The following is a 12300-nucleotide window of genomic DNA, read 5'->3' as shown; positions in this document are numbered from 1 at the left end:
TCCCGTTGGCTTTGAAATTATAGTATTAATACCCAGTTTGAAGGGTTGTTTGAACAATCCAAGGAGCTTATCTATCAACAGTTTTTAATGGCCATCACATATGTTTCATCTGCAGAGAAATGGCTGATGAGTGATGTTTGATGACTGAGGAAAAATATGTTGCTTAATGATTGATATTGTGAACCAGTTACCCAGATGGTACTGCAGTAAAGTAGATCAAGATTAACCCATTTAAATTCATGAGCTCCTCTGAAGTGATCTGAACAAGAAATGGAATGCTCAGGAACAACATTTCACTATCAGTTTCCCAGGATGGCAGCCACTGATCTGACTCATGTGTTTGGTGAGTCCTTGCTGATGCTTCTTTTCAGATCATCTACTTTACGTAGTTCATTCACAAGTGCCAGCTCCATTGCTCAGGGGTTGTGCAGTCATGCAGTGGGCCTTGTAAGAGGGATTGAAAAGAACCATAATGTGTAATAGCCAGGTTCCTGAAATTTGGGATGCAAGAAATGGTGTGTGTGTGTGTGTGTGTGTGTGTGTGTGTGTGTGTGTGTGCGTGTGCGTGCACACGTACTTTTTTTGGGGAATAAAACTTCATGCATTTAATCATGTCTTTCAAATAAACAGCTTTGCCTCCCTGCCCTTTAATTTGGGTAACTATAAAATGGAATTAACCTTTTTTCAAGATGATCAAGATCCAGGGATCCCTTTTCTTGCGCTAGGTTACTCAAGACTTCTTTGATATATTATGGAAGTAGTATGTTTGCAGTGTGTTGTGTGTGTGGTGTGGAACAGCTTCTAGACATGATTGTTGGTTTTGTGGAATTTCATGTCATTATTCTTTTTCCTAAGGTCATCTTTCTCAGGATGCTTTGTGTCTTTGTGAAAGGAATATCAAGGAGGCAAGGATGGTGGCTGGGTTACTGATGGGTTCTTCTCAGGCAAGTGAAAAGTACATCTTCCTTCAAAATGCTATGCTTGTTTCCATCAGGTAGCCTCATCCCTTTGTCATGCATTCAAGCTTCTTAAAGTAATGACAGTTCTGCTCAGAGAATGAGTCTCTGGTGAATGTGTCCAGGAACCATGGCATCTCAGGTTGTGCAGGGATTACACTGGAAATGATTGTTTTATCCCAGTATTTACTAATTATTTCTGATCCTCAATCATGTTTTTTGGCTCATTGTTTTGCTGAGTGTTAGGACAGATTGTAAGGAGATGAAAGTATCTAATCTCAAGGAAGTTTTATGTCACTGGAAATAACTCATTTGTTATCAGATTTTACATAGTGTTGCAACATATTCATTGCTAACTGTAGTCCATTGATAGAGAAAGAATAAGACCAGAAGATCCCATTGTGAAGTTGTGGTAAGATAAGTTTAGTCATGTGTCAGTGATCCTAGTAAATGCATGTGACTGGATACAATCACCAGATAATATCTATATAGAAGAGAAGAGGTCTGGGGCTCAGGTGTGAGGAGTACTGCAGGTTTCTAGTTTTCCTTAGTCCTTCATGCATCTTTCTCCGAACATCAAAGAAGATGGTACTTAGCTGAAGCCAGTATGTATTTGATGGTTTAGCACTTAGTGACCTTTGAGGATGTGGCTGTGGACTTTACCCAGGAGGAGTGGACTTTGTTGGATCAAACACAGAGAGATCTCTACAGAGATGTAATGTTGGAGAACTACAAGAATCTTGTTACTCTAGGTAAGGCTCGCATTATTTCTTCACTGAACCCTTTAGGAAATAAATATCTTTCTTTCTTTTGTTTTTTTGAAAGCAGGATTTATTGAGAGGACAGAAAAGCTCCCACAGTGGGAGGGGACCCAAAGGGGTTGCCTATAAATATTCTTTTTTTTTTTCAGTTGGAGTCCTACTCAGTCACCCAGACTGGAGTGCAGTGTCCACTCCCGGCCACTGCAGCCTCGACCTGTTGGGCTCTGGTGATCCTTCCGCTTCAGCCTTCCAAGTAGCTGGCACTATAGGTGCGCGCTACCACGCCTGGCTAATTTTTTGATTTATTGTAGAGACGAGGTCTCGCCAAGTTGCTCAGGTGGGTCTTGAACCCACGGGCTCAGGCAATTCACTCACCTTGGCCTCCCAAAGTGCGGGATTACAGGCTGAGCCACCGAGCCCGGCCCATAAATATTTCTTAATTGTTTGGTTTCAAATGGGAATACTGTGATAAAAAGCAGACATAGAGCCTGGCCACTGGGCATTACTGTACAGAGGATTCTCCGTGACAATGAAGATCTGTCTAAATAAATTACTTTATTTCCTTTATGGATTACAAACTTTAAGACTTTAAGTATGTATGAGGTTGGACATGCTTTTTGGACTCCAGAACTCTCTAGTCATTTGATGGCACCGAGGGACAATGTGCTGCTATTTTTGTTCCTTTTGAAATTTGTTAGAAATGCATGTGTGTAAAGTTACATAGCTGTCTTTAGAATCCCTGAAGGCAAAATTTTTGGTTCTCAGTTCAAAGACATGGCATCATAGTTTGCATGGTTCTCTTCTGTTACGTATTTCTCCCTCCTGCAGGGTCCGAATTGTGCAAGCCCAATCTCATGTCTCGATTGGAACGAGTTGAAGAGCTGAGGACAGGAGGGAGGGGAGTTCTGCATGGTGAGTTCACAAGTAGATAAGGTATTATGAAGAGTAGTGCTAGTCTGGGAAACATGCATTACATTTGGAAATGTCACTTTGCAAACTTCCCAGGGTATACGCTTCTTCCTGAGAAGGCTGTTTCCTTAGGTACCTTCAACTCCCTTTCACCTTTACATTTCCACTGGGCTTGTCAACCTTTTTCTGTTCTTAGAAAGATTTGTCTGCCTTGTTTGCAAATTTCATTTTAAGCATGTAGCCCCTTTGTTTTCAGTTTTTAAAATCTTTTTGCTTACTATCCACCTCAGTTTTCCAGAAATTCTTTTTTTTTTTTTAAGTTGGAGTCTCATTCTGTCACTCACGTTGGAGTGCATAGGCATGCCTGCGGCCACCGCAGTTTTGGCCTGCTGGTCCCAGGCAATCCTTCCGCTTCAGCCTTCCAAGTAGATGGAACTATAGGCATGCGCCACCATGCCCAGCTAATTTTTTGATCTACTGTAGAGATGAGGTCTCGTCAAGTTGCTCAGGCTGGTCTCGAACCACTGGGTTTAGGCATTTCTCTCAGCTTCTCCCTTAGTGCTGGGATTACAGGCACGAGCCACTGCACCTAGCAGTTTTCCGGAATATTATTATTTGATAAACTACCTACAGTATTGACACCATATCTTTATCATGGCCAAACTTCTGACATAGCCCAATTCTTTGTAGTCCATCCTTCCTTTTTGATTCACAATTTTTATCATGTTTCATTCATATTTAGAAATATGTACACGTGTCATATGCTTATTTAAGAGAAGATACTAAAAGATTCACCATTTTAGTGAGTATAATTCATTGGCATTAAGTATACTCAGTGTTCTGTAACCATCAGCTCTTTTTAGTTCCAGATCATTTTCATTACCCTAAAAGGAAACCCAGTACCCGTTAAGCAGTCACTCCCCATTCACCCTGCAACCACTAATTTGCTTTCTCTCTCTATAGATTTTCCTTTTTTATATATGTCACATAAATGGAATCATGCAATGATACCTTTTCTGACTGGCTTCTTTCACTTTGTGAAATGTTTTCAAGGTTGATTCATTCCTTTTTATGGCTAATACTCAGTTGCATGAACAGGTCACATTTTGTTTATCCAGTTATTTGCTGATGGACATTTCTCCCCCACCTTTTGGCTATTGTGAATAGTGCTGCAATGGACATTTGTTTACAGATATTTGCACACTTGTTTTTTAATTCTTTTGGGTACATACCTAGAAATGGTGAAGCTTTACTAGGCATTTTTCTACTAAAGTTTTGGTGTTCTCAAAACTCTCTCATAATAAGCAGATGTCATCATTCTTTGGCCCTTCAGAAAGTCAACAAGCAAAATGCTTTGAGAAACCCCAAAAATTGTTGTCATGACCTCTGCTCCTGACTAGTCTGCTTTTGCTTTGACTAAACCACTTATATTTCTTGGCTGCCATTTTGTTCATTGTGCTTTGTCTTCAGATTGTACTGGTAAAGGGATGTTTCATTTCCTGTTACAATTATTTGTAGCAATGCTTCAGGATCTTGATTCCACTTATTAAAAATTTCCATTGAAAGGCCTATCTTTGTCTGCAGTTGATCTGGGCACAGTGGTTTTGGCACCCATCGAGTGGAAATTTTTCTCAACTTTAATTTTGTCATCAGTTCAGATGTCTATGGCGTTGGCTATTGTTTCTGCTGCTAATCTTTGGTCCTCTTCAGTAGAGGCTCTTTTCAGACTAATGTCTTATCCTTCTAAGTGTCTCAAATTAGATCCTGTTCAGATCTGTTTTAACAAGTTAGTACAGATTTATTTTGGTGCCAAAAAAATTGGAATCCATGAATAGTTTTTTTCATTATACACATTTTCCATGAACCTTTTGAAGTCTCATCATGTGTCTATCCTTGTGCCTTTATCACACATTTTAGATATTGTTCTTTTCAGATACAGAATTTTTATTTAGTTTTAAAATATAATATCTTTCTTTATTGACACATAATTCTTCTGGTTTTCTTTGGTTCTCTGTGGTTTCTGTTAACTTTTTGATCATGTTTAAGAAAGTTGATTTGGCCCAGAATTTTAGGAAACTGAGGTGGGAAAATCACTTGAGCCCAGGAGTTCAGGACCAACCTGGACAACATAGCAAAACCCTGTCTATACAAAAAAAAAAAAAAAATGAAACGAATTAAAAAATATATAGCCAGGCATGGTGGTCCATGCCTGTAGTCCCAGCTACTTAGGAGGCTGATACAGGAGGATAGTTTGAAACCAGGAGATTAAGGCTGCTGTGAGCCATGATTGTGCCACTGCATTCCAGCCTGGACAGCAGAGCAAGACTGTCTCTAAGAAGGAAGGAAGGAAGGAAGGAGAAAGAGTTCTGTCCATTTTTCTTTCTTATTCTTTTGCATGCCTCTTAATTTTTTACTGAAAATGTCAATTTTGGATATTCTAATGTGGCAATTTGGAAATCTGATTCCCCCTTCTCCTGTGGGGTTGTTGCTGTTTGCTGTGGATTGCTGATGTTTGTGTAATGACTTTTATAAATTATTTTTGTAGTCTGCATTATTTTTAGTGCAGGCTCTAAAGTCTGTATTTTTAGCTTAGTGATCAAGTTAGAATGACAGAATTTCTTTAAATGACTAGAAGAAAATACAAACAAAAATACTCTTTTAGACTTTGCTGATGGGCTGAGTATTGGATCACTCCTTCGTTGCTTAGCCAGGCTGTTTATAGCTCTTCCGTATCCTTTTCTTCATTGTGGATCCCAGCAGTCTGCCAGAGATGAAAGCTAAGGATCTTTTCAGGCATGAATCCAGCCCTGGGTATACTTGTGGCCTTCTTGGTTCTCTGGTTAACACCGGAACTTTTAAAGGCCCTTATAGCCAGGCTCGGTGGCTCAGCCTGTAATCCCGCATCTCTGGGAGGCTGAGGTGAGTGGATTGCTTGAGCCTGCAGGTTCGGGACCCACCTGGGCAACGAGACCTCATCTCTACAATAAATCAAAAAATCAGCTGGGCGTGGTAGCACGTGCCTGTAATTCCAGCTACTTGGAAGGCTGAGGTGGAAGGATCGCCGGAGCCCAGCAGGCAAGGCTGCAGTGGCCGGAAGCAGCCACTGCACTCCAGTGTGGGCGACCGAGTGAGACTCCAACTCAAAAAAAAAAAAAAAAAAAAAAAAGAAAAGGCCCTTATTTACCCACAAATCAGCATTCCCAACCTGCTTCTTAGGTTTTGCAGTTCATCTTTTGTTTGTCCTGTTTTCCCTTTCCTTAGGCTGTTGTGGGGAACACTTTATATTAATACTTACAGTAGAAGCTGCTTGGGGTGCTGCCTCAGTCTTTGGAGCTCTCTTGAGTTGGGTGAGATAAAAGCAAGTCCTTGTACCCTGGTATTTGCGGAAGTTGCCAGGTAATTCAAAACACGCAATGACAATTATTTGAGAACAAGGTCCATGTTACTCCCTTTGGCACTACCAATTTGCACAGGGAATGTGTCCTGCCATCTACACAGCTGTAGCTAATCTACAAAATGAAGCTGGCACTCTCCTATTTAAAATGACAGCATTCTCCTAGTGAAATGCAGCCACTTTTTCTTCCGTAAGTGTTTCCCTGGTGGTTGTAAGTTTTTGACTAGATTTCAAAGTTCTGAAACGATTGATTCTGATAGCTTTTCAGAGGTTGTTAGTTTTATTATGGTGGGAAGGAGCCCTGGAGTTCCCCACTCCGCCACATTTGGTAATGATATTCCATGTGCTTTTAAACAACTTTAGTCCATGACTTTTCTCCAGACCTACATTTTTAACCTTATTTCAGAACTTGATTTGCAACTCAAAACCAAAGGCTCCCCACTGCCTCAAGATATTTCTGCAGAAAAATCACCAAATGGAATACAATTGGTAAGATTTCCAAAGGATGAACTTTTCCACACTAGGATAAGCAGCACAATATCCATGAGAATTATATGAGGGAAATGGCATTTACCCAAAGAAAACAAGAGTCTGTTAAAAATCCCTGAATATCATGAATCTGGGAGCATTCTTTCACTTTAAACCTGTTTCTTCTCAGAGATCTCACAGATAAACATCCATATATATATTTCCCAGATATTGTTTTTGGTATAATAATTTAGTCTAAAGAATTATCAGACAAATTCTCTAAGTAGCTCTGTAAATAGAGAATATAGGCAGGTTTCTGACCTCATGGTCAATTTATTCAATTTAAAACAACTCAAAAACAGAGCAGGAACTCTGTATACACAGTGAAAATGTTAAAATGTAGTATTTCCAATTCATAAATGTTGTGATGGGGAGATATTCTGTTACTACAGTAAATACGAGAAAGTCTTTAATTTTCTTTTATATCTTAATCAAAAGGAGAGAAGTAATACTGCAGAGAAACTCTATGGCTCTAACCAGTGTGGAAAAGTGAACACCCGTTTTGTGAACCCATTTTGTGAACACCCATTTCTTCTGACTCACGTGAGAACTCACACTGGAGAGGAAACTTCTGAGGCTAGTCAGAGTGGAAAAACCGTAAGAAATAACTTTACTTGTAGTTTTCATAAGAAAACTCATGTTGGGGAGAAAGCCTCTAAGTTTGTTCAACATGATAAAGCCATCAACCAGTTTCCAAATATTACTGGGCAGAAGAAAACCCATAATATACAAAAGAAATTGTGTGAATGCAAAGATTGTTGGAGAACTTTTTTAAATCAGTCATTACTTAAGGTACATATGAGATCTCACAATAGAGAAAAACATTATATATGTAAGGAATGTGAGAAAGCCTTCAGTAATTCTTCACACCTTATAGGACATATAAGAATTCACAGTGGAGAGAAGCCCTATGTCTGTAAAAAATGTGGTAAAGCCTTCACTCAATCCACAGGACTTAAATTACACATCAGGACTCACACTGGAGAAAAACCACATAAATGTAAAGAGTGTGGGAAAGCCTTCACCCATCCCTCATACCTTACAGATCATATAAGAGTTCACAGTGGAAAGAAGCCCTATGTATGCATAGAATGTGGGAAAACCTTTACTCGATCCACAGGACTTATTTTACACATACGAATTCACACTGGAGAAAAACCATATGAATGTAAGGAATGTGGAAAAGCTTTTATTCATTCCTCATATCTTATAAAACATGTAAGGATTCACAGTGGAGAGAAGCCATATTTATGTAAGGAATGTGGGAAAACTTTTACTCGTTCCTCAGGACTTGTTTTACACATGCGAACACACACTGGAGAAAAACCTTATGCGTGTAAAGAATGTGGGAAAGCCTTTAGTAATTCCTCAATGCTTAATCAACATGTAAGGACTCACACTGGAGAGAGGCCTTATGCATGCAAAGAATGTGGGAAAGCTTTCACTCAGTCATCAGGCCTTAGTACACATTTAAGAACTCACACTGGAGAAAAGGCCTATCAATGTAAGGAATGTGGGAAAGCATTTGCTCGTTCCACAAATCTTAGTATGCACATGCGAACTCACACTGGAGAAAAGCCATATGAATGTAAAGAATGTGGGAAAGCCTTCAGATATTCCACATGCCTTAATGTTCATGTGCGAACTCACACTGGAGAAAAACCATATGAATGTAAGGAATGTGGGAAAAACTTCACTCAATCTTCAGCACTTGCTAAGCATCTAAGAACTAAGGCATGTGAAAACACCTGAAATGTTCCTCAGACCATAGTATTTAAATTTAAACTGATTAGGAAAAAAACCTTACAAATGTAAAGAATATGAGAAACCTTCCCGCAATTTTCATTCCTTATGTAATAGGTGTGAATTTACCATAGGAGAAGTCCCATTAGTGTATGTAATATGAGAGAACAATAATTATTCACACCTAGTATAAGAACTCACATTTGAGAAAAACTTCTGGCTCTAAGACATGTGGGAAAGCCTTTTTTTTGGGTCCCAACATTGCTTATATTGCATATCTAACATTAATAGCCAATTGAAGGTAAGAACATGATAAAGCCTTAAAATATTTCACATGCCTTAGTAGTACATCATAACCCACACAATAGAAAAATCCTCTTCATGTAGGGAATGTGGTAAAGAATTTACTTAGAATTCAGGCCTTAGTATCCAAGTGAGAATTTAAAGTGGTAAACAACCCTGCAAATGTAAAGGCTACAAGAAGATCATCACTTCCTTCTCATACGTTTTAGTAACAAAATTTAAGAACTTACAGTGGAGAGATACTATATATATGAAATCTGGGACAGCTTTCAGAAATTTCTGACAGCTTTGTGTGTAAGAAGGTTCATGAATTTAAGAAATGCTTACAATTCTTCAGGTGTTACTAAACAAGTCACAATGTGCAGTGGAGAGAAACCATTGGAGCAACTGATGGAGAGGTAGGAAATGTAGGAAAGCTTTAGTTCTACTTCTTATGTTAATATTTGGTAATCTCACAGAGGCTAAAAACATGTTAGAAACATGGGAATGCCTTCACACACGCGCGTGTGCGACACACACACACACAGCTTCCGTCCTTTAATAAAGATGATAATTCACAATGGAGAGAAATTGTAGAGAATGAGGAAAATGCTGCATCCACTTTATAAGACTTACAGTACATGTGAAAACCACCACTCCAAAGAAGCTGTATGAATGTAAAAATATGAAGTGTTTTTAGTAAATACACATCCCTTAAGAGGCTTAGAAAATACTCATTGGAAGGATAAACATTTAAAGAATTTTGGGAAGCTTTCACTATTCTTCACTTATTATGCACAAGATAATTTATGCTGGAGGAGAAATGGAAATAAATGACATGAAAATGAGATTTCCTTTCTGTGTCTTACTCTCAATGAAGGCACCAGCCACCTTAATTTTCTGAGGTTGAAAAATTCAGGCTAAATGCAGTGGCTCATGCCTGTAATCCCAGCACTTTGGGAGGCCAAGGTGGGAGGATCAAGACCCGCCTGGACAAAATATCAAGACCCTGTCTCTGAAATTTTTTTTTAAAATTGACCTTTCATGGTGGTGTGTACCTTAGTTTCAGCTACTGAGGAAGTTAAGGTGGAAGCATTCCTTGAGCCCAGGAGTTCAAGGCTGCAGCAAGCTATGGTTGAGCCACTGTACTCCAGCCTGGGAAACAGAGGGAGACTCTGTCTCAAAAACAAACAAACAAAAAAAAGCTTAAAAAAAATTTTTTTTAGTTGGAATCTTACTCTGTCACTCAGGCTGGAGTGTAGTGGCACATTCATGGCCACTGCAGCCTCAACCTGCTGGGCCTGGACGATCCTTCTGCCTCAGCCTTCCAAGTAGCTTGAACTACAGGCACATGTCACCATGCCTGGCTAATTTTTTGACTTATTGTAGAGACAAGGTCTCACCAAGTTGCCCAGGCTGGTCTCAAACCTCTGGGCTCAGGCAGTCTTCTTGCCTGTCTCCAAAGTGCTAGGATTACAGGTGTGAGCCACCATGCCCAGGCTTGCTTTAAATATTCTAAGTTGAATTTTTCCTGTATTATGATGGCATCAGGGAGGAGCTAGAACTGGAAGAGTTAACTGTACAGTGGTGTTAGGATGTTATATTTAGTCCCCATGGTAACCATAGAGAAAATATCTGTGGAATATACATAAAATAAGAGGAAAGTGTCACTACAAAAAAATCAACTAAACAAAACAGGCAATGAGGCACTAAAAAGCTGTAAAACAGGAAACAAGTATTAAAATGGCAAAAAGAGAACTTTTAATTGGTAATTATGAAAGGTAATGGATTAAATTCCCTAATCAAAAGGCATAATTTGACAGAATAGATGAAGATATGTAATCCAACTATATGAGGGGGACCCAGAAAACCCAGAATTTTTAAATAACAAATTGTGTATTCTTACATGTTTAAACTTCAGTCACTTTTAAAGTACTCTCTGTTTGATGCAATGCACCTATTGATTCAAGACCCTTTTTCCACTGCTCAAAATAGTTTTTGAACTCATCAATTTTGATGTCATTTTTTGTTTCACCTCTTCCTCATCAGCAAAACATTTCCCTTTAAGGACTTTTTTCATCTGGGAAACAAAACAAAAAATCTCTTGGGGTGAGATCGGGTAAGTAGGGAGAGTGCAGCACAGGGTTCATGCCATTTTTTGGTCAAAAACTGATAAATGTTCAGTGCAGTGTGGGCAGGTTGTTAGTGTAAATCACCCATCATCAAATGAGCAAACGCGTTGAAAGACTCTCCAAAAAGAATTCACTGAAGCCAAACACAACCTTTCACAACAATGCTAGCTGGTACACTGATGCCAGTGGGTTCCTGGAACATTGACCTAACAGGCTCTTCACAAGGGCCTGCCCTCCAAAAAATAATTTCAGGATTTTTCGGGTCCCCCTCGTATGCTGTCCCTCATCTTAGTTCTAAAGACAAAGAAGGCTGAAAGTGAAAGGATGAAAAAGTATATTCCAAGCAAACAGTAACCAAAGGCTGGGTATACTAATATCAGACAAAATAGACTTGAAGTCAAAAACTTAGGATAGACAACAAAGGACAGCATACAGAATACTGATAAAAGGTACAGTTCATTAAGAACTTACAACAATTATAACTGTGTATGTTCCCAACATCAGAGCCCAAAATACATGAAGCAAACATTGACAGAATTGAAGGGAGAAATAGACAATTTTACAATAACAGTTGGAGACTTTGATATACCACTTCCAATTTAGTAGACAGAACCACCATACATAATATAAAAAGAAAACAGAGGCTAGGCTTGGTGGCTCAGCCTGTAATCCCAGCACTGGGAGGCTGAGGCGAGGGGACTGCCAGAGCCCGCAGGTTCGCAACCAGCCTGGGCAACTTGGCAAGACATTGTCTCTACAATAAATAAAAAATTAGCCGAGTGTGGTAGCGCGCACTTGTAGTTCTGGCTATTTGGGAGGCTGAGGTGGAAAGATCGCCAGAGCTCAGCAGGTGGACACTGGGGTGGCTTTGAGTGTGCCACTGCACTCCAGCCTGGGTGACAGAGTGAGACTCCAACTCAAAAAACAAAAACAAAACAAAAAAACCCAGAATGCCACTATATACAGTTAGACCTTACAGACACATTCAGAATACTCCACTCAACAATAGCAGAATACACATTTTTCTCAAGTGTGTATGAAATAGTGTGCAGGACAGACCATATGTTAGGCTACAAAACAAGTCTTAATGAAATATAAAAGACTGAAAGACAAAGTATCATTTCTAATCACAACATAATGAAACTAGAGATGAAAAACAGGAGGAAAATAGGGAATTCACAAGTATGTTTTATTATAAACAATATTCCTGACCAAGAAATCACAAGGGAAATTAGAAAATACTTGGATACAAATGGAAATGACAATACCAGAATTTATGAGATGCAAGGTCTAAATGTTTTTTCTCCTAAATATTCATATGCTGAATTCTTAACCCCCAAGGTGATCGTAATAAGAGGTGGGTCCTTTTGGAGGTGAGAGGTCATGAGGACTCTGCAGAATGGGTTTACTGCTCTTAAAAGAATACCCTCCAGGCTGGGCATGGTGGCTTATGCCTGTAATCCTAGCACTTTGGGAAGCCAAGCAGGGAGGACTGCTTGAGCCTGAGAGTTCAAGACCAGCCTGGGCAACATAGCAAGACCCTGACTCTAAAAAAAAAAAAAAAAAAATTAACTAGCCATGGTGGCACACCTCTA

The 12300-nt window shown here is 39.4% G+C and overlaps 1 protein-coding gene across 1 annotated transcript; it reads left to right on the top strand.

Annotated features, from left to right (window-relative positions):
- The first annotated feature begins 239 nt into the window (after positions 1 to 239).
- ZNF846 (zinc finger protein 846) lies at positions 240 to 8300 on the top strand. Its single transcript, XM_021712410.1, has 5 exons — positions 240 to 254; positions 1582 to 1708; positions 2546 to 2629; positions 6427 to 6509; positions 6987 to 8300. The coding sequence occupies exons 1-5, from the start codon at positions 240 to 242 to the stop codon at positions 8298 to 8300; spliced, it is 1623 nt and encodes a 540-aa protein (XP_021568085.1).
- Positions 8301 to 12300: the final 4000 nt, after the last annotated feature.

The sequence above is a fragment of the Carlito syrichta genome, unplaced genomic scaffold, assembly GCF_000164805.1.
Source record: "Carlito syrichta isolate Samal-C Ts95f unplaced genomic scaffold, Tarsius_syrichta-2.0.1 Scaffold303236, whole genome shotgun sequence".
Lineage (NCBI taxonomy): Eukaryota > Metazoa > Chordata > Mammalia > Primates > Tarsiidae > Carlito > Carlito syrichta.
The sequence above is the reverse complement of the archived record's forward strand: the minus strand, read 5'-3'. Positions and strand labels throughout refer to the sequence as shown.